This window comes from Balaenoptera musculus, chromosome 10, assembly GCF_009873245.2.
Source record: "Balaenoptera musculus isolate JJ_BM4_2016_0621 chromosome 10, mBalMus1.pri.v3, whole genome shotgun sequence".
Lineage (NCBI taxonomy): Eukaryota > Metazoa > Chordata > Mammalia > Artiodactyla > Balaenopteridae > Balaenoptera > Balaenoptera musculus.
In genome coordinates this window covers 82,690,402-82,713,444 of record NC_045794.1, presented here as the reverse complement: position 1 = coordinate 82,713,444, position 23,043 = coordinate 82,690,402, and the positions used below count along the sequence as shown (strand labels likewise).

The 23,043-nt window shown below is 38.7% G+C and overlaps 2 protein-coding genes and 1 non-coding gene across 3 annotated transcripts in view; 2 read left to right on the top strand and 1 right to left on the bottom strand.

The window, feature by feature from the left end:
* The window catches only part of LOC118902195 (ankyrin repeat and sterile alpha motif domain-containing protein 1B-like), a 191,366-nt gene extending 190,933 nt beyond the window's left edge, over positions 1-433 (top strand). The window contains exon 4 of the mRNA XM_036866282.1: positions 233-433. Coding sequence (XP_036722177.1) covers positions 233-421 — 189 coding nt within the window. The 3' untranslated portion in view covers positions 422-433. The remainder of the gene's footprint in view (positions 1-232) is intronic.
* ANKS1B (ankyrin repeat and sterile alpha motif domain containing 1B) overlaps positions 391-23,043 on the top strand; it is a 953,137-nt gene continuing 930,484 nt past the window's right edge. Inside the window, exons 1-2 of the mRNA XM_036866270.1 lie at positions 391-534; positions 22,147-22,222. Coding sequence (XP_036722165.1) covers positions 475-534; positions 22,147-22,222 — 136 coding nt within the window. The 5' untranslated portion in view covers positions 391-474. The remainder of the gene's footprint in view (positions 535-22,146; positions 22,223-23,043) is intronic.
* Positions 16,268-16,371, bottom strand: LOC118902968. Its single transcript, XR_005021678.1, has one exon. It is a non-coding gene; the product is annotated as a U6 spliceosomal RNA (small nuclear RNA).

Here is a 23,043-nt window from a genome sequence, read left to right as displayed (position 1 = left end):
GGAAAAGTTTGATTTTTTTCATTTGAAGTAATAAAAATAAAATGTGATATTTTTGGTGTAATAAATGATAGGTACTAGTATCAAATATAAAATTCTATTAGGCATACTTATTAAAACAGATAAATCTTAAACTTACATTTTCAAAGCATCTCAGGTTTTAAATGACTGTATATAGGTTTTGATAAAGGATTGAATTTCTGAAAACTTGCACTTTATGTCTTTGTCTTAACAGAACAATGAAAATGAAACCGCCTTACACTGTGCAGCTCAGTATGGACACTCAAGAAGTAGTTGCTGTTCTCCTGGAAGAGCTCAAACCTATCCTACACATCAGGAACAGCAAGCTGGAAACTCCTCTGGACCTGGCAAGCCCTCTATGGACGGCTTAGAGTGGTCAAATGATCATCAGTGCACACCCTAACTTAATGAGCTGCAACACTCGAAAGCACACACCACTACACCTTGCGGCACGCAATGGTCACAAAGCAGTTGTTCAGGTGCTGCTGGAAGCAGGAAATGGATGTGAGCTGTCAAGTGAGTCTTCTTTTAGCTATGCTTCAAAAGCAATGGTGCTTCTTGTTTTTGCTTTGAGATACAGATGTTAAAACTTACAGGAAGAAATCTTACCATTTTTAATTGGTCAAATGGTCTACATGTATCTTTGTAACTACTAAATTCAAAGTACCCCACCACACCGCTGGAAAATATGAAGAAATATAAGGCATGATCTCTAACCTCATTCTACCTTGAGGGCTATACACATGAAAAATTATTACTAGATGGCAGTTGTGTGTGGTCTCCTTAGTAATTGTTTCCTTTCTCCCAGTATCTAGCACACAGCCTGACACACCAGGAATTCAGTCCAGTCGAAGTTGAATGAATGAATGAATGAATGAAAGGAACAAAATTCACTTTAACATTTTTGAGTTGTACTTTGTGTTTAATATGTTGACACATTTAGAATACAAATCTCACAGCTATCCTGTGGGATTGAGAGCTATTAAATTCCAGTACAGAGATGAGGAATCAGATTCAAAGACTAGGAAACTTGCCTAAGGATACATAGCTCGTAAACCCAGAATGTGAATTTAGACTTACTGATTTAAGTCCAGGCCTCTTTCCACAATCATGTACCTCTATACATGGCTAATAAAGGAAGGATCACTATGTTTAAGGGCAATAAGAAAAAAATTTATTGGGAGGTGTGATTTGAGTTGAGCTTTGAAGGACAGATAACGTTTGGATAGGTTTTGTTTCTCCACAAGGAAAAGCAACTTGCTTTTGTTATCTGTCTCGTTAGCCCTAATTCCAAGGTTAGCTTTTCTTTTTTTTTTTTTTTTTCCATTTTCTCCTTTTATGACTGTTTTTTTTTTTTTTAGCCCCCAAGTCACTGACAACATACTTACCTTCCAGAGATCCTTTTGGTTCCCGTCAGATTATGACTTTTCTCCCCTATGTATTGATAAGCTATTGCTGCATAATAAACTGTACCAAAATTTAGCAGCTTAACACAATAACCATTTATTTAGTTTATAATTCTGAGGTTATGGTTTAGTCTTAGCTTATATGGGCAATTCTTCTGTCCTGACTGGGCTCTCTCACGTGTCTTGGGTCAGTTGTAAATCAATTAAGTGTCTGTGGTTCAGGGAGTGACTGGCTGTTACCTGCCGTAATGGGTGAGACTGCTGTGTGTCTTTCATAATCAAGCAGGCCACCTTGGGCTTGTTGACATGGTTGAGAGAGAGAGAGAGAGAAACAGGATTTTACAAGGCCTCTTGAGGTCTAGCTTTGGAACAAACATATTGTGTCTTTTGCCATGTTTGATTGGGCAATACGTCACAAAGGCAGCCCAAATTCAAGGGGTAAGAAAACAGACTCTACCTTTCAATTAGAAGAGGGTGTGAATTATGAAAGGGGTGTGAATACCCAGAGGTAATAAATGCAGACAGTTTTGTAAACTAATCTACACATTCAAGGTGGAATTAGTGCTCAACTGGTGAGGTTATTTTCCTAGGAGTTGTTGAGGTGATACTGTGTCTCTCAGGTTTTTTGTTTGTTGTTTTTGTTCTTTTTAAGTTTTAAAAATCCTAGGCCTATATCCTAGGTTTCAGGCTGGACTCCTGAAATCAGCATTTTCCTTCGACCTTGCCTGTGTTATTTGTGTTTAGATATTTGTAATATCTTTTCTAAATGCTTATTCTACTTTGGCAGCCTTGAAATAAGCAGAAGAATTTTTTTTAGCCCTCATATTTAAGAAAAAAAAAAACTTTGCTTGCAAAGGGGTATTGAAATGAGATAGATACATGTTTATTATTTATTATAGGTGACTAACAAAGTTACTTTTTTAAAGTATGTTTAATGACAAGCTAGACTGTTATTGTCTAAATGTTGAATTTCTCTAATCTAGATTTATTGCTTTCATTAACACTTCTGGAATATTTCTAAACTTTATTGCACAGATTGCCTTATAACCAAGGACTTTAAACTGTGGCTATTTGAGACAATAATTTACTTTATGTCCATGACTAGGAAGGTAAAAGTTCAGATTCAATTTTATAAATTTATATTTTTTATGCAAAACACTGATTTTGTGCTTTTGGAGAATTAAAGATAAAAAAGATCTGTGCCCAAAATTTGGTGGAGAACACAAAAACTTGCAAGAATAACTCCTGTTACATGACATATTAAAATAAATGCTAGGACGAAGTGCTCTGAAGATATAGGTGAGAAAAACATAGATTTAAAGAGGGAGAACTTGGGAAGACATTGAAGAGTGATGTTTGAAGAAGACCTTGAAAGTCTAAAAGGACTTTGAATTTTAGGTGTAATTTAGCTTGCAGATATGCATTATTTGGCTAAAACAGTGTTTTAAAATGTTGAATTTTAAATACTTCCCGATGGGGTATATACCTTCTAAGATGTCAGCCTCTCTCTATGATTCATTCCTTTAGATTTTTCTACTTGGCCCCTGATAGAATTTGGTTTGTTACTCACAATCAGATGAAAGGGACACAATATGTTCAGAATACGTGAACACTTAATCAGAAGCATCAGGGCAGGTACCCGAGCAGGATGGGCAACATTTTGGTTGCTATACCTCTTTCACTGATGCTCACTCTATAATTTAATCTTGAAGGTTCCAGGAAGTAGAGCTGACAACATATTTCTTTTTTTTTTTTTAAAGTAACTTTCTCTACCTTATTTTTTTTTTTTTTCCTCCCCTTTTTTTTTTTTTATTTATTTATGGCTGTGTTGGGTCTTCGTTTCTGTGCAAGGGCTTTCTCTAGTTGCGGCAAGCGGGGGCCACTCTTCATCGCGGTGCGCGGGCCTCTCACTATCGCGGCCTCTCTTGTTGCGGAGCACAGGCTCCAGACGCACAGGCTCAGCAACTGTGGTTCATGGGCCCAGTTGCTCCGTGGCATGTGGGATCTTCCCAGACCAGGGCTCGAACCCGTGTCCCCTGCATTGGCAGGCAGACTCTCAACCACTGCGCCACCAGGGAAGCCCCAACATATTTCTACAATACATCTCAATGACTTGACTCTTCCATCAGATATAGTTAGCCTTAGTTGATTTTTTGTTTTTATTATTATTGCTTTGTTCATATAAAACACTTTTTGGCATCTCATTATGCTTTTTTGTGATTATTTAATTTTTTATGTTATTCAAATTAACTGTCAAATTAACCTAGTTTTACCATCAGATTCACTATAACATTTTTTAATATTAATTTGAAGTAGAGATTTGTTGATATTCTCACTGGCTGAGAGTGAACAATACCAGTTAGTAACCTTAAACTGTTTCAGTGGCTTAATATTCATTAATTGTTAACTAGTTGGGAGTTAACAGTATTAAAAGTAATCCTTTTGGTAAATCACAGTAATACATTTTTAGACTTCAATTACATTCAAGTTATTATGAATAATTCTTCAAAATTTAGAGATGGCTTTGGAGGATCTTTTCTTTTAATTACAAATATTTTTAAATGCAGCATTTATGTGTGTACTTTTTGTAGAAGTTTTGTTTTCTGCTTCATTTCTTTCTGAGCAATTTTGAATTATAACACCTATTTGAACTAGTGAGCAAAATAATTTAATTCCTATTTGGTTGAATTTCATAGTATATATTTACTTATAAATCCTTTAGCATTAAAAATTTCTTAGTAAAGAGAATCAATCATATTAAGATATTAAGAAAGTAGGGTTTAATTGGCAAGATTCTTTTGAAATTAGCAATTATTTCTATGGATTTCAAACCTGATTTTGGGTAACTAGGTGGTGATAGTGTCATATTACGCTAGTGCTTTAACTGTGTGTGTTTCTCTTATTAAAACTCAAAGAGTTAAAGCACTAGCATAGTATTAAGAAATTGGGTTTTATATGAATGTAAAAGGAAAGGAAGGTAAAATTACAGAAATTAATAATAAGAATACAAGTTAGCATGCTAGGAGCTGTTTAAGGTGCAAAGCTGAGTAAGGTACAGTTTTTGCTCTCAAAGTGCTTACAGTGGCAGGAGAAATATGTGCCTAAATGGATAGATTTACATTTTAATAATCCATTACTCTTTTTTAAAAAATTTTATTTATTTATTTATTTTTGGCTGCATTGGGTCTTCATTGCGGTGCACAGACTTCTCATTGCGGTGGCTTCTCTTGTTGCGGAGCATGGGCTCTAGGTGCGCGGGCTTCAGTAGTTGTGGCACATGGGCTTCAGTAGTGGTGGCATGTGGGCTTCAGTAATTGTGGCATGTGGGCTCTAGAGTGCAGGCTCAGTAGTTGTGGCGCATGGGCTTAGTTGCTCCGCGGCATGTGGGATCTTCCTGGCCCAGGGCTCGAACCCTTGTCCCCTGCATTGGTAGGCGGATTCTTAACCACTGAGCCACCAGGGAAGCCCAAAACGAGAAGATTGCACTTACTCTTCTACTTCCTGAGATGATTATTTTAAATTTCTCTTCTTTCCGAAAACTTCAACACTCCTTCATTGTCATCCCTCTGTGATTATGACTTTGCTTTTATTTCACTGAGATAACAGAAAACAATCACATATTCTCACCTCCACAGTTGTCAATATGTGTATATTTGCTTTCCTTCCTTGCTTTAAATTAACTTTCTAGGTTATATCTGAGGCTAACTTCTCTACTTGTGCATTGACTCCTATCCCCTCTTGTCGACTTGGGATACATTGCTCTGGCAAATATTCCCTCTTAATACAGTGTTTTCCCCCTCTTAACTGCATTATTTCCTGAAGGACACAAAGATGTTTGCAATATTTCCCATCTTTAAAAACCCTCTCCTTTGAACCTGAATTTTCCTCTAGCTGTCTTCTTCTTTCTCTGATCCTCTTTATGGCAACATATTTATTATTTATTTTTAAATAAATGAAATTATTGTAGACTTAATGCACAGAATAAATGACTTACAAGCAATTTTTGTTAGCAGTAGCTAGAGAATGGGTAACTGACATTCTGGTGAATGTAGTGGTAATCCCACACCTGGTCATTCTTGTCACGTTTCTAAAAGAGCCCCCTGCAAAGATCTACCTTGCTGACTACAGGGTGAAATTAAAGAACATATTCTAGAGGAAGTAATACTCACAGGACTAAAAAAAAATGACAACATATTTAGAAAGACTTGTTTTTACTCATATCAAATTCTTTCCTTCATCTCTCTTGAAACCATTCCAACTCTATTACTCTATTAAAATTCTTTGTTTTTCGTTTGGTGAAGGTAACTTAATGACTGCCATATTGTTAGATCCATAGCCAGTTCTTAGTCCTCATCTTACTTGATTTATCATCAGCATTGACAAAGTTGATTTCTCCCTCCTCTTTGAAAACTCTTTTTCTTTGAACATCTGAGATACCACTCTCTCTTGGTTCTCATGTAGTTCACTGGCTGTTCCTTCTCAGTATTATTTTAGGTTGAGCCTAAGATTTTGATTGCCTGCCATTAGGTTGCAGCTAGATAAATCTGCAAGGCCTCATGAACCTGTTATCACTAGTTGCCTAAGGAATTAAGTCTTTCTGTTTTTCTGTCCTCTTTTGTAGATTCATACTCCTTTTTTCCTGAGCCAGACTTTATTTTCATTCCTTCCCAATGAAACTTTACATTGGAACTCTGTAACTCTGTTGCTCTCTCTTAGCTATTGCCACAATACTGCTGTAGGATAAGCACAGAAATCTCACACATTCATAAGCAGTAGCATTTTTTTTCATTCTTAAGTTACAGGTCAGCTGGGGCAGCTTTGTTTTATGTTGTAAGTTAGTCTGGAAGCTCTGCTCCGTGTGTTTATTATCTTCCTCCTGGGACTAGCCAGGACATGGCCTAAGCCCAACCAAGCAAGCACACTTTGGGCCTCTGCTTGCATCATGTTAGCTATCATCCATTGGCTAAAGCAAGTCACAAACCAAGCTCCAAATCAATGGGTAGGGATATATACTCCACCCACATTAGTGCAAAGAGCTGCAGTGTTGTATGGCAGAGGGCATGCAATAGGAGGGACTAATAATGTAATCTGTGACGTCCCTATTCTGTGTTAACCATTCTCATCTTCCTGATCTCTAAGCATCTGAGTCTCCCAGGTCTAGTACTTAGACCTCTTTTCTCTCTATCTTTACTTACTTCCTAGTTGGCCTCATCCAGTCTCTTGGCTTCAAATGACATCTTTATTAACAATAAAAATTTTATTTATTCATCCTGGACCTTACCCTAAACTCTAAATTAGGTGTCTGCTGGACATGTCTATTGATGCTAATGGGCATCCAAACTCAGCATTTCAAAAACTGAGTATTTAGCCTCCATAACCCCTTCTCCCCAAATTTGTCCATCTTCTAATATTTCCCATTCAGCAAATGGTAGCGCTGTCCTTCTAGTTGTTTGGCCCCCAACATTTAGGGTTTTCTCCACATTTTAATTTAGTTCTTCATCAGATTTATTGGCTTTGTGCTCAAAGTATATCCAGAATTTCAGTACTTTTCATTCCCTTCACTACTACCACCAGAGCCCAAGTCTTGATTATCTCTTGCCTCCTAACTGGTTTCCCTGCTTCTTCCTTTGCTTCTGTATTAGTCTGCTTGGGCTACTATAACAAAATACCATAGACTGGGTGGCTTAAACAACACACATTTGTTTTATCACAGTCTGGAGGCTAGAAAGTCCAAGATCAAGTTCTGGCCAATTGGTTCTTGGTGAGAGCTTGTAGAATGGCTGCCTTCTCCTGTGTCCTCAAACTCTCTTTTCTTCTGTGCACAAATGGAGAGAGAAGAGAGAGCTCTCTGATGTTTCTCCGCCTCCTCTGATAAGGACACCAATCCCATAGAATTGGGTTCCCTCCCTTACAACCTCATTTAACCTTAATTACTTCTGTAAATTCCCTATCACCAAATATGGTCACATTGGGGTTTAGGGCTTCAACCATATGAATTTGGGGGGGGACACAAGCATTCAGTCCATAACAGACTCCTTCAGTCTATTTTCAACAAAGCAGCCTTAAGTGATCCCATTAAACTAAATCAGGTTATATCACTCTTCTGCTCAAAAACCTTCACTGGTATTCCAGCTCACTCGGAACAAAAGCCACACTCCTTACAGTGGCTGACAGTGTCTTATCTGACCTAGTCCCACTCTCCCTGAAGCTACCTCCTGCTACTCTTTGCCATTTTCATATAGTTTCAGCCACAGTGGCCTCGTTGCTCTTGCTGGAACACACTGTGTGTGCTCCTACCATAACGCCTTTGCCTTACTAACCTGCATGACTTCCTCCTCTACTTTCTTCAGGTATCTGCTCAAATGTCACCTTAATAGGGAGGCCTTCCCTGATCTGTCTCACTTACCACCGTAGCAACTCCGTTTCCTTCCTCCTAGTTTCCCTTTCAGGACACCATATCCCCTCCAGCCTTCTGAGGAGGATAACAGGCACATGCTACATCAACAAGAAAATTTGTTCCCTACTCTTATGGAGTTGAGAGCCTGGGTGCGAAGACAGAAAATAAACATATAAACAAACAAAAATTACAAATTGCAGTAAGTGGTATAAAGGAAAAAAGCAGGTTCTTGGGTTTGAGAATGAAGGGTTGGAGAAGTCTCTCTTAGGATGTGCCACTTAAATGGTGCTAGCTCAGAGAAGTGAGAGATGAAGCCATGGAAACAGATGGGTTTACAAGAAAGAGACTATAGTGAGAGAGAAGAAGCTGAATAAAGACTATTCAGGTAGTTTCTGGAAAAGAAGTCTGTAAAGAAGCAGTTAGTTACAAGAGGAATGCCAAGCCAGTACAATTATAATAATCAATTTATCCATTCACCATGTATTTATGGAGTACCTGCTCTGTGCCAGGCATTGCCTACTATGTGCCAGAGGATATAGCAGTAACAGAATAGAGAAAAATTTTGCTTTCAAAAGGGAAGATGATATTTAATAAAGTGTGGAGTAAGAAAAAGTGAGATATGGGATAGAAGCTTGAAATGATAGCAGGTTCACAGAAAGTTTCTATGGTTGTTTGTTTTGGTAGATAGTGAAAAGGTGTGTATTTTTATGGAGAGTGGAAGGATCCAATGAAGAGACTGAAATTGAAGATGCAAGAAAATGGTGAAGATACTTCATGAGCAAAATTCAAGAAGCAGAACATGATAGAAAAAAGAGCACAAGTGGAGGATTAGCTTTTTTTTTTTTGCATTGAACAAAATATATTTAATTAAAAAATCCACTGATAACGTTATTTTTAGCATGACAATGGATTTTTTAAAAACATCTTTATTGGAGTATAATTGCTTTACAATGGTGCGCCAGTTTCTGCTTCATAACAAAGTGAATCAGTCATACATATACATATATCCCCATATCTCCTCCCTCCTTTGTCTCCCCCCCTCCCCTCCTCCCCATCCCACGCCTCCAGGCAGTCACAAAGCACCGAGCTGATCTCCCTGTGCTATGCGGCTGCTTCCCACTAGCTATCTATTTTATATTTGGTAGTGTATATATGTCCATGCCACTCTCTCACCCTGTCACATCTTACCCCTCCCCCTCCCCATATCCTCAAGTCCATTCTCTAGTAGGTCTGTGTCTTTATTCCCGTCTTGCCACTAGGTTCTTCATGACCTTTTTTTTTTTTTCTTCCTTAGATTCCATATATATGTGTTAGCATACTGTATTTGTTTTTCTCTTTCTGACTTACTTCACTCTGTATGACAGACTCTAGGTCCATCCACCTCACTACAAATAACTCAATTTCATTTCTTTTCATGGCTGAGTAATATTCCATTGTATATATGTGCCACATCTTCTTTATCCATTCATCCGATGATGGACACTTAGGTTGCTTCCATGTCCTGGCTATTGTAAATAGAGCTGCAATGAACATTTGGTACATGACTCTTTTTGAATTATGGTTTTCTCAGGGTATATGCCCAGTAGTGGGATTGCTGGGTCATATGGTAGTTCTATTTTTAGTTTTTTAAGGAACCTCCATACTGTTCTCCATAGTGGCTGTATCAATTTACATTCCCACCAACAGTGCAAGAGTGTTGCCTTTTCTCCACACCCTCTCCAGCATTTATTGTTTCTAGATTTTTTGATGATGGCCATTCTGACCAGCGTGAGATGATATCTCATGGTAGTTTTGATTTGCATTTCTCTAATGATTAATGATGTTGAGCATTCTTTCATGTGCTTGTTGGCAATCTGTATATGTTCTTTGGAGAAATGTCTATTTAGGTCTTCTGCCCATTTTTGGATTGGGTTGTTTGTTTTCTTGTTATTGAGCTGCATGAGCTGCTTATAAATCTTGGAGATTAATCCTTTGTCAGTTGCTTCATTTGCAAATATTTTCTCCCATTCTGAGGGTTGTCTTTTCGTCTTGTTTATGGTCTCCTTTGCTGTGCAAAAGCTTTTAAGTTTCATTAGGTCCCATTTGTTTATTTTTGTTTTTATTTCCATTTCTCTAGGAGGTGGGTCAAAAAGGATCTTGCTGTGATTTCTGTCATATAGTGTTCTGCCTATGTTTTCCTCTAAGAGTTTGATAGTGTCTGGCCTTACACTTAGGTCTTTAATCCATTTTGAGTTTATTTTTGTGTATGGTGTCAGGGAGTGTTCTAATTTCATACTTTTACATGTACCTGTCCAGTTACCCCAGCACCACTTATTGAAGAGGCTGTCTTTTCTCCACTGTATATGCTTGCCTCCTTTATCAAAGATAAGGTGACCATATGTGCGTGGGTTTATCTCTGGGCTTTCTATCCTGTTCCATTGATCTATATTTCTGTTTTTGTGCCAGTACCAAACTGTCTTGAGTACTGTAGCTTTTGTAATATAGTCTGAAGTCAGGGAGCCTGATTCCTCCAGCTCCATTTTTCATTCTCAAGATTGCTTTGGCTATTCGGAGTCTTTTGTGTTTCCATACAAATTGTGAAATTTTTTGTTCTAGTTCTGTGAAAAATGCCAGTGGTAATTTGATAGGGATTGCATTGAATCTGTAGATTGCTTTGTGTAGTAGAGTCATTTTCACAATGTTGATTCTTCCAATGCAAGAACCTGGTATATCTCTCCATCTATTTGTATCATCTTTAATTTCTTTCATCAGTGTCTTATAATTTTCTGCATACAGGTCTTTTGTCTCCTTAGGTAAGTTTATTCCTAGATATTTTATTCTTTTTGTTGCAATGGTAAATGGGAGTGTTTTCTTAATTTCACTTTCAGATTTTTCATCATTAGTGTATAGGAATGCAAGAGATTTCTGTGCATTAATTTTGTATCCTGCTACTTTACCAAATTCATTGATTAGCTCTAGTAGTTTTCTGGTAGTATCTTTAGGATTCTCTATGTATATTATCATGTCATCTGCAAACAGTGACAGCTTTACTTCTTCTTTTCTGATTTGGATTCCTTTTATTTCTTTTTCTTCTCTGATTGCTGTGGCTAACACTTCCAAAACTCTGTTGAATAATAGTGGTGAGAATGGGCAACCTTGTCTTGTTCCTGATCTTAGTGGAAATGGTTTCAGTTTTTCACCATTGAGGACAATGTAGGCTGTGGGTTTGTCATATATGGCCTTTATTATGTTGAGGAAAGTTCCCTCTTTGCCTACTTTCTGCAAGGCTTTTATCATAAATGGGTGTTGAGTTTTGTCGAAAGCTTTCTCTGCATCTATTGAGATGATCATATGGTTTTTCTCCTTCAATTTGTTAATATGATGTATCACGTTGATTGATTTACATATATTGAAGAATCCTTGCATTCCTGGGATAAACCCCACTTGATCATGGTGTATGATCCTTTTAATGTGCTGTTGGATTCTGTTTGCTAGTATTTTGTTGAGGATTTTTGCATCTATGTTCATCAGTGATATTGGCCTGTAGTTTTCTTTCTTTGTGACATCTTTGTCTGGTTTTGGTATCAGGGTGATGGTGGCCTCGTAGAATGAGTTTGGGAGTGTTCCTCCCTCTGCAATATTTTGGAAGAGTTTGAGAAGGATAGGTGTTAGCTCTTCTCTAAATGTTTGATAGAATTCGCCTGTGAAGCCATCTAGTCCTGGGCTTTTGTTTGTTGGAAGATTTTTAATCACAGTTTCAATTTCAGTGCTTGTGATTGGTCTGTTCATATTTTCTATTTCTTCCTGGTTCAGTCTCGGCAGGTTGTGCATTTCTAAGAATCTGTCCATTTCTTCCAGGTTGTCCATTTTATTGGCATAGAGTTGCTTGTAGTAATCTCTCATGATCGTTGTATTTCTGCAGTGTCAGTTGTTACTTCTCCTTTTTCATTTCTAATTCTATTGATTTGAGTCTTCTCCCCTTTTCCTTGATGAGTCTGGCTAATGGTTTATCAATTTTGTTTATCTTCTCAAAGAACCAGCTTTTAGCTTTACTGATCTTTGCTATTGTCTCCTTCTTTTCTTTTTCATTTATTTCTGATCTGATCTTTATGATTTCTTTGCTTCTGCTAGCTTTGGGGTTTTTTTGTTCTTCTTTCTCTAATTGCTTTAGGTGCAAGGTTAGGTTGTTTATTAGAGATGTTTCCTGTTTCTTGATGTAGGCTTGTATTGCTATAAACTTCCCTCTTAGAACTGCTTTTGCTGCATCCCATAGGTTTTGGGTTGTCGTGTCTCCATTGTCATTTGTTTCTAGGTATTTTTTGATTTCCCCTTTGATTTCTTCAGTGATCACTTCGTTACTAAGTAGTGTATTGTGTAGCCTCCATGTGTTTGTACTTTTTACAGATCTTTTCCTGTAATTGATATCTAGTCTCATAGCGTTGTGGTCGGAAAAGATACTTGATACGATTTCAATTTTCTTAAATTTACCAAGGCTTGATTTGTGACCCAAGATATGATCCATCCTGGAGAATGTTCCATGAGCACTTGAGAAAAATGTGTATTCTGTTGTTTCTGGGTGGAATGTCCTATAAATATCAATTAAGTCCATCTTGTTTAATGTATCATTTAAAGCTTGTGTTTCCTTATTTATTTTCATTTTGGATGATCTGTCCATTGGTGAAAGTGGGGTGTTAAAGTCCCCTACTATGATTGTGTTACTGTCGATTTCCCCTTTTATGGCTGTTAGTATTTGCCTTATGTATTGAGGTGCTCCTATGTTGGGTGCATAAATATTTACAATTGTTATATCTTCTTCTTGGATCGATCCCTTGATCATTATATAGTGTCCTTCTTTGTCTCTTGTAGTAGTCTTTATTTTAAAGTCTATTTTGTCTGACATGAGTATTGCTACTCCAGCTTTCTTTTGATTTCCATTTGCATGGAATATCTTTTTCCATCCCCTCACTTTCAGTCTGTATGTGTCTCTAGGTCTGAAGTGGGTCTCTTGTAGACAGCATATATATGGGTCTTGTTTTTGTATCCATTTAGCCAGTCTGAGTCTTTTGGTTGGAGCATTTAATCCATTTACATTTAAGGTAATTATCGATATGTATGTTCCTATTCCCATTTTCTTAAATGTTTTGGGTTTGTTATTGTAGGTGTTTTCCTTCTCTTGTGTTTCTTGCCCAGAGAAGTTCCTTTAGCATTTGTTGTAAAGCTGGTTTGGTGGTGCTGAACTCTCTCAGCTTTTGCTTATCTGTAAAGGTTTTAATTTCTCCATCAAATCTGAATGAGATCCTTGCTGGGTAGATTAATCTTGGTTGTAGGTTTTTCTCCTTCATCACTTTAAGTATATCCTGCCACTCCCTTCTGGCTTGCAGAGTTTCTGCTGAAAGATCAGCTGTTAACCTCATGGGGATTCCCTTGTGTGTTATTTGTTGTTTTTCCCTTGCTGCTTTTAATATGTTTTCTTTATATTTAATTTTTGATCATTTGATTAATATGTGTCTTGGCGTGTTTCTCCTTGGATTTATCCTGTATGGGACTCTCTGTGCTTCCAGGCCTTGATTACCTATTTCCTTTCCCATATTAGGGAAGTTTTCAACTATAATCTCTTCAAATATTTTCTCAGTCCCTTTCTTTTTCTCTTCTTCTTCTGGGACCCCTATAATTTGAATGTTGGTGCGTTTAATATTGTCCCAGAGGTCCCTGAGACTGTCCTCAGTTCTTTTCATTCTTTTTTCTTTATTCTGCTCTGCAGTAGTTATTTCCACTATTTTATCTTCCAGGTCACTTATCCGTTCTTCTGCCTCAGTTATTCTGCTATTGATCCCATCTAGAGTATTTTTAATTTCATTTATTGTGTTTTTTCATCGTTGCTTGGTTCCTCTTTAGCTCTTCTACGTCCTTGTTAAATGTTTCTTGCATTTTGTCTATTCTATTTCCAAGATTTTGGATCATCTTTACTATCATTCTGAATTCTTTTTCAGGTAGACTGCCTATTTCCTCTTCATTTGTTAGGTCTGGTGTGTTTTGACCCTGCTCCTTCATCTGCTGTGTGTTTTTCTGTCTTCTCATTTTGGTAATCTTACTGTGTTTGGGGGCTCCTTTTCACAGGCTGCAGGTTCGTAGTTCCCGTTGTTTTTGGTATCTGTCCCCAGTGGCTAAGGTTGGTTCAGTGGGTTGTGTAGGCTTCCTGGTGGAGGGGACTAGTGCCTGTGTTCTGGTGGATGAGGCTGGATCTTGTCTTTCTGGTGGGTACGTCCACGTCTGGTGGTGTGTTTTGGGGTGTCTGTGGCCTTATTATGATTTTAGGCAGCCTCTCTGCTAATGGATGGGGCTGTGCTCCTGTCTTGCTAGTTGTTTGGCATAGGGTGTCCACCACTGTAGCTTGCTGGTCGTTGAGTGAAGCTGGGTCTTCATGTTGAGATGGAGATCTCTGAGAGATTTTCGCCATTTGGTATTACGTGGAGCTGGGAGGTCTCTTGTGGACCAGTGTCCTGAAGTTGGCTCTCCCACCTCAGAGGCACAGCCCTGATGCCTGGCTGGAGCACCAAGAGCCTTTCATCCACCTGGCTCAGAATAAAAGGGAGAAAAAATAGAAAGAAAGAAAGGAAGAAAGAGGATAAAATAAAATAAAATAAAGCTATTATAATAAAAAATAAGAAAAAAATTATATAGAAAAAATTTATTAAGAAAAATGTCTTTTAATTTTTTAAAATAAATTTATTAACTTTTTATAATTAAAAATAAGAAAGTTATTGAGAAAAAATTTTTTAAAATTTTTTAAAGTAAAAAATATCAAAAAACTTATTAAGAAAAAAAATTTTTTAATTTTTAAAAATAGAAAATAAGGAAAATATTATTAAGAAAACATTTATTAAGAACAAAAAATTTTTAAGTAAAAAAACAAACAAAGAAACAAAAAAAACGGACGGACCGGACCTTAGGACAAATGGTGAAAGCAAAGCTATACAGACAAAAATCTCACCCAGAAGCATACACATATACACTCACAAAAAAGGGAAACGGGGAAAAATTAATATATCCTGCTCCCAAAGTCCCACTCCTGAATTTGGGATGATTCGTTGTCTATTCAGGTATTCAACAGATGCAGGTACATCAAGTTGACTGTGGAGATTTAATCCGCTGCTTCTGAGGCTGCTGGGAGAGATTTCCCTTTCTCTTCTTTGTTCACACAGCTCCCGGGTTCAGCTTTGGATTTGTACCCGCCTCTGCGTGTTGGTCACCTGAGGGCGTCTGTTCTTTGCTCAGACAGGACAGGGTTAAAGGAGCAGCTGCTTCGGGGGCTCTGGCTCACTCAGGCGGGCGAGAGGGAAGGGTACAGAAGCGGGGCGAGCCTGCGGCGGCAGAGGCCGGCGCGACGTTGCAGCAGCCTGAGGCGCGCCGTGCGTTCTCCCGGGGAAGTTGTCCCCGGATCACGGGAGCCTGGCCGTGGCAGGCTGCACAGGCTCCCGGGAGGGGCGGTGTGGATAGTGACCTGTGCTCACACACAGGCTTCTTGGTGGCGGCAGCAGCAACCTTAGCGTCTCATGCCCATCCCTGGGGTCCGCGCTGATAGCTGCGGCTCGCGCCCGTCTCTGGAGCTCGTTTAGGCAGCGCTCTGAATCCCCTCTCCTTGCGCACTGCAAAACAAAGAGGCAAGAAAAAGTCTCTTGCCTCTTCGGCAGCTGCAGACTTTTTCCCGGACTCCCTCCCGGCTAGCTGTGGTGCGCTAACCCCTTCAGGCTGTGTTCACGCAGCCAACCCCAGTCCTCTCCCTGCGATCCGACCGAAGCCCGAGCCTCAGCTTCCAGTCCCCGCCCGCCCTGGCGGGTGAGCAGACAAGCCTCTCGGGGTGAGTAGACAAGCCTCTCGGGCTGGTGAGCGCTGCTCGGTGCCAAGCCTCTGTGCGGGAATCTCTCCGCTTTGCCCTCCGCACCCCTGTGGCTGCGCTCTCCTCCGTGGCTCCGAAGCTCTCCCCTCTGCCCCCCGCAATCTCCGCCCGCGAAGGGGCTTCCTAGTGTATGGAAACCTTTCCTCCTTCACAGCTCCCTCCCACTGGTGCAGGTCCCATCCCTATTCTTTTGTCTCTGTTATTTCTTTTTTCTTTTGCCCTACCCAAGTACGTGGGGAGTTTCTTGCCTTTTGGGAGGTCTGACATCTTCTGCCAATGTTCAGTGGGTGTTCTGTAGGAGCAGTTCCACGTGTAGATGTATTTCTACTGTATCTGTGGGAAGGAAGGTGATCTCTGCGTCTTACTCTTCCGCCATCTTGCCCAGACCCCCCGGATTAGCTTTTTTAAAAAAAATTTTATTGGAGTATGGTTGCTTTACAGTGTTGTGTTAGCCTCCACTGCACAACAAAATGAATCAGCCATACACATACAGATATCCCCTCCCTTTTGGACTTCCCTCCCATTTAGGTTACCACAGTGCATTAAGTAGAGTTCCCTATGCTATACAATAAAAATATGGAACACTTCATTAATTTGTGTGTCATCCTTGCACAGGGGCCATGCTAATCTCTGTATCGTTCCAATTTTAGTATATGTGCTGCCAAAGCGAGCACGAGGATTAGCTTTAATGAGGGGAATGGATGCTTCCTCTGAGACAGAAGTGAAGGAAGATAGGAAAGGTAAAGACATTGGCCAGAAGTCCCTAGTTAAATGGGAGGAGAGGGAGAGATCTTCTTTAGAATAGGAGAAATGGTATTTCTGAGTTTTTTGAAGACACATCCTGTTTCTCTTATGCCATTTCCACCCCCAGTCTAAACCTACTTATAACTTTCAGCTATTCTTCATATGATGTTTTTCTAGATTCTTGTTTTGGGATGCTCTTCTCTGGACATATTCCAATCTGTTGATGTTTCTGTGAAAGTTTAGTATCCACACTTGAACTCAGTACTCTAGATATAGTCTAGCTAATGTAGGGTACAAAGGATCTGTTGCTTCTCAAGTTGTTTAGACATCATTTATTCATTTACAAAGGCTAGGATGTTCCTATCTTTTAAGTTCTTACCTTTCATCCCAAGAGATGCCTACAGGGGTAATTGGTACCAGCCAGGGCATCAGGGGTTGTTACTTCTGTGTTAAATGCCATTCTCATTGGCTTTTCTTCTTTTTTCTCTATCAAGTTTATCTTTACTAACTGGTTGTTACTTCTTTTGGTAGTGGGTCTTGTTTCTCAATAGTTTTTATTTCCCCTGCTACCTCAGCTATTTTCTCTACTGATCATCATCACAATTCCACTTTATATCTTTGTTCTATTTATTTTCTCCTTTAATAAAGAATTGGTCTTCCTTTATCTGGTCATTCTCTTTTGCAGGCTTCAGAAGGGCTATGGTTAGAGTGTTAAATTTGGAAGGGGGAACCAGTGCAGGCAAACTGACATCTTCACATCCCCTTTCTGTCTGCTATTTTGGCACGCTTAGAATACGTAACCCAAAAAGCCATTTTGAAACATCTAGAGGTTTTGGATAAAATATAACAAAGATCTCTTTAAATGCACAATTGAGCTTTCATGTATCAGGGAAATACATACAGCCAAACCAAAAAGGAAGCTAAAACCCAGGGCTTAAAAATAGGAGCATTTGGGCTTCCCTGGTGGCGCAGTGGTTGAGAATCTGCCTGCCAATGCAGGGGACACGGGTTCGAGCCCTGGTCTGGGAAGATCCCGCATCCTGCGGAGCCACTAGGCCCGTGAGCCACACCTACTGAGCCTGCGCGTCTGGAGCCTGTGCTCCGCAACAAGAGAGGCCGCTATAACGAGAGACCCACGCACCACGATGAAGAGTTGCCCCTGCTTGCCGCAACTAGAGAAAGCCCTCGCACAGAAACAAAGACCCAACACAGCCAAAAACAAATTAATTAATTAAATAAATTAAAAAAAAAAAAAAAAAAAACCCAAGGTCAAAGCAGCCTATCCATAAATTTAAAAAAAAAAAAAAAAAAAAAAGAACATTCTTTTCTATATCCTCTCCCCTTTTCCTACCATTTGTTTTTCTCAGTTTTGGTGCTACTGAGGCTTACCTTTAATAGCCATTTCCAATCGGAGAGAGAATTTCTTTTGCTTTTATCAGCAATTCAGCATTAAGATATATATCATGTCATTTCTTCTCACTAAGCTGTTTTCATCACTAATTGTGATTGGGGTTTTTTTTTGTTTTTGTTTTTTCCCTGAAAGGTGCTAACACATTGTGAGTGCTTCATATGTGTTTACTGGATAAATATTGAAGTGTTACTATATTATCAACTGCATAATTGTCTATTCAGAAACTATGTTTATTTTTAATGATTAATTTTAAAGAAATGGAGAAATTTGATCCATTGGAAAAGCAGGCCCCAAATTTGGGTTCACCTATTTTAGCGTTATTTCTTTTTTTTTTTTTTTTTTTTAGGGGCACCGAGGTCCATGGGCCCATTTGTTTTGCTCCTGCATCCACAGCCAGTGTCAGCTCTCTCCTAAGACTGCCTTCTTTTTTATTTATTTATTTATTTTGGCTGTGTTGGGTCTTTGTTGCTGTGTGCAGGCTTTCTCTAGTTGTGGTGAGCGGGGGCTACTCTTCGTTGTAGTGTGCGGGCTTCTTATTGCAGTGGCTTCTCTTGTTGCGGAGCATGGGCTCTAGGCACGCGGGCTTCAGTAGTTGCAGCACGCAGGCTCAGTAGTTGTGGCGCGTGGGCTCTAGGGCATGCGGGCTTCAGTAGTTGTGGCATGTGGGCTCAGAAGTTGTGGCTCGCGGGCTCTAGAGTGCAGGGTCAGTAGTTGTGGTGCACGGATCTAGTTGCTCCATGGCATGTGGGATCTTCCCAGACCAGGGATCAAACCCATGTCCCCTACATTGATTGGCAGGAAGATTCTTAACCACTGCTCCACCAGGGAAGTCCTAGTGTTATTTCTTTGTATACATTCCACTTGCTTGTAGAGTGTTTTAGACTAAATATTATTTCATGAGAACACAGTTTTTCAAGGTTTGGCCAATTATGGATTGTGGATTTGGGGGAGAGTGCTGAGGTGAACAGAATGGTAGTAAGTAATTTGAATGAGAATAGTAGATGCTGACTCAAGGTAGGGGATGATAAATTACAAAATATTATGGAATTAACCTATATTTTGAAAAGGAAAGGTATATACATTTGACCTATTTAAATTTTATACTATTTGTGATAATACTGGGATAGCAGTAAATAGTTCCTGGTTCCACTGTTTCCCTTAAGTTTATGAGAACGATCCATTCCATTTTGACAATTCTCACATTCTCTTACCAAAGAAGCTAATTACATCAACCATGGGTTTGGAAAGATTGACTAATTTTTACAGTCCGAAAGTATAGTTGGACTGTACTGTTGGACAGTACAAACAAAAGTATAGTTGGACTGTACTGTACAGGTGGATTCTTAACTACTGCACCACCAGGGAAGTCCATTATCTTCTTTTTTGTTTCTACTATTTCTTACTCATAGTGGCTTATTTTCTTTCATGTTCAGTGGTTTCTAAATTTGAATTTGTGTTTTTTAGAGCTTTAGCTTTTGGAACTCTTGGAGGCCTGAGTTTAAAGTGTTTTTTTTTTTAAATTTTATTTATTTATGGCTGTGTTGGGTCTTCGTTTCTGTGCTAGGGCTTTCTCTAGTTGCGGCAACTGGGGGCCACCCTTCATCGCGGTGCATGGACCTCTTACTATCGCGGCCTCTCTTGTTGCGGAGCACAGGCTCCAGACGCACAGGCTCAGCAATTGTGGCTCACGGGCCTAGTCGCTCCACGGCATGTGGGATCCTCCCAGACCAGGTCTCAAACCCATGTCCCCTGCATTGGCAGGCAGATTCTCAACCACTGCACCACCAGGGAAGCCCCTAAAGTGTATTTTTTCAGAGAGGATTTATATCTGCTTCTCCTAAGCATTTATGTCTACCTCTGGTACTATGAACCCAAATCACTTTATTCTACATTTTTGGCTCTGAGGGGCACAGAGATTGTGTTAACTTTGGCCTCAAACCCTTGTGAGGACAGAATTGTGGTTAGGAATTCTTAGAGCAGTGGGATTTATTTCTTTCATTCTAATCTGTTTAGAGCTAAAACCTTACTTTCCCTCTCTGCAACAGATTTTTGTAACAAGTTTTTAATTTTTATTTTATTTTTTTTTTACTGAGGCTGTTGTTCTTTGGGGGTTTTAATTTTTGTAGGAGTCCTTGATCTATCCTCTCAGCTTGCTTGGGCTTCAGACTTTGGCTCCTGCTCCCCTCCCAGTCCCACCTTGGTTAAAGCCCAGTCCCACCTTGGTTAAATCTATCAGGGATTGGTAGATTTCCTTGAACAAATTCTTCTTCCAGTGCTCAATGCCTGGATTCATACCTTCTGTCCCTCATTCCCTTCCCCAGGCTCTGAGGAATTCCATTTTCCTTTTCATCTCTATATTTAAAATATTGTTTAGTTTTTCAGAATTTTAAGGTGTGCTATTCCAGGAAGGGTTTTTCTAACATTAAGTCCAAACTTTTGTGAAAATTTGAAGGAAATCAAATTAGTAGTAAGAAAGTTGGTTGAAAGACATAGAATGAGAGTGAGAAGAATTAGATTATTTCAAGGGATATTTTTTAGGGAGTGGAAAAATATTAACTTTTTATGCCACACATTGAAACATTGTTTTAAGGAGCTGCATAAGTTTCTACAGTTTCATTTCCTTACGTATAGTGCTATATATATTTATAAATTATTTTATTTCCATTTTTATTAGTGTCTATACATATCATACCCAGAAAATTATAAATCAAGTGCATTTCAGTTATGCCTTTTTGGCAATAAATTCAGATCACGTTGATAGATCTTCAGTGGTCCTCAAGCCTCCTCAACAATGCATTTATAAACCATTTTTTACTGGGTTAATTATACAATAAGATTTTATTAATTAAAAACATTTTTACATTATATATTATTTTATAGTGATATTTCTTTTTTGTATTGAGCTGAAAATCCCATACTAGAGATTACTTTAGTACAAGAGGACAAAGTTGCCATAATGACACTATTCAGTTTAACACACAGAGACATGTGCACATACTAAGGACCTGGTAGACATTTTTAAATTTTTGAGAGGAAAAAAAATTTTTTTAATGTATAGCTGAAAAAGCTTCCTCTTTGAAATCTTCCTTGATCTTCCTCAAGGCAGAAACCAATCTCTTCCTGCAATACTCACAAATTCTTGTCTTCTATGTTATGTTCCTACCTCCTTCTACCTTTCGCCCTCAAAATAATTCTTAAATGTCTACATTTTTGAGGTACTTTTTTCTAGGCAATGGTGATACCATGATGAAAAAAATAGATGTGGTCTACATTTCTACTAAACTTACAGTTTATTAAAGGGAATAGATAATCACATAACCTTATAATGTAGTACTATAAGTGCTATGATGAGGAAGATTAGATTGATGTGGAACACACAGGAAAAGTGCTGGACTTTAGGGGCAAGCAGTATCTTCCTGAGTGAAATTATATTAAAATGAAGATTTGACATGTAGTGTAGGTCTGTGGTTCTCAGTTGTACTCCCTAGACCCTTATTATTACCTGGGAACTTGTTAGAAATGGAAATTTGTGGGCCTCATCCCAGGCTACTGAATCAGAACTTCTCACGGTGGCACCCAGAACTGATTCATGCTGAAGACTGAGAGCTGGTGGTATAGGTGATGGCGAGATAAAGAGGGCTAGGAGTTAGATCCTGCCAGACCAGCTTTTGAGATCCTTACAGAAGAACACAGAGAATGACACTAATAGAAAAAAGTTTAGTATGCTTGGAGCACAAATAAGGTAGAAGGTCTGGGGAGAGTTGGGATGGGCAAGAGAGAATATGGGAAGGAAAGCAAGGAGAAGATTGTCCAGGTTTTGTAAGCCACATTAAATTGTTTAGATTTCATTTACCATTAATATTTATTTGTACATCTGTTTCCTCAGATAGAATGTAAATATACAAGGGCCAGGGTCATATTTCCATACCTCAGAACATCCCTCAACTATTCTTGGTATAGAGTTGGTATTAATGCATGCTGAACTGAGTGAACTTATTGGATATTCACAAAAGCCTCGTGAGGTAGGCATTAGTACTCTTACTTTATATTTGAGAACTAAGAGAAGGTGAGTGGCTTACCAACATAACAAGGTCAAATGGCTACACAGAAGCAGAGGTGTTTCACAAATTCAAGCTTTTGGGTTTTGTTTCTAGAATCTCTTTTTTATTTCACACTACCTTTCTGTCAGAGTGCTAAGAGAATACATATGAATACATAAAATGACAGAATTTTTTAACCTAAGCATTCCTAATGCAACTGTGCTTCTTTTTCCTTCTTTTTTTTTTTTTTCCAGACAGAAAAAGGGAGCGCACTTCACGAAGCAGCTTTGTTTGGAAAGGTAGATGTTGTGCGAGTTCTGTTAGAAACAGGTAACTATCATGATTCTCCATGGAACTTATCTTGATTCTCCATGGGGCTTATCTTGCCAAAAACTATTTGTATTTCAGGAGTAGACAAAGGAAAATGACACTTTTTTTTTTTTTTTTTTTTTACAATCACCCTTATTTCTTACCTTCACTCTAAATTGCAGGTAGGTATTCATACCATGTAGAATTGAGCCCCAGTGTTTAGGAAAAAAAACTGATAAAAATGTGCACCTTCCTTTACTCAGTAGATACTTTAATAAAAAGCTTTTAGAAATTATAATTTTATACATTTAAATCACATTAAAATAGAAACTACCAAAAAGAAAAGGAAATCTCTGCCTTCTATAGGAGGGTGGAACTGATCCCCGTGAAGTTAAGACAATTGCTTGGTTTATTAAAGAACGTACTACTTTCCCTAGGTTTTTATATTGTGAATAATGGTAAACAGAAATTAGAGTTCCCTGTCCTTAAGGTAAATTCTCCTTCTAGTTACTTCATCAACTGAGTAGCTATTGTTTGTAAGCTGCAGTGATTTAAAGGGAACCTTTTAGAGGGAAAGCTTTGAAGCAACAACAAAGTAGGCTTATTTATCTCCATATGTATATTATGATTGAAACAAAATTGGAACTGAGGTCAGATTTTTTTAAGATCAAAAGGCATGGATAATGGAGAGGGTGTGGAGAAAAGGGAACACTTTTGCACTGTTGGTGGGAATGTAAATTGATACAGCCACTATGGAGAACAGTATGGAGGTTCCTTAAAAAACTAAAAACAGAATTACCATATGACCCAGCAGTCCCACACCTGGGCATATACCCAGAGAA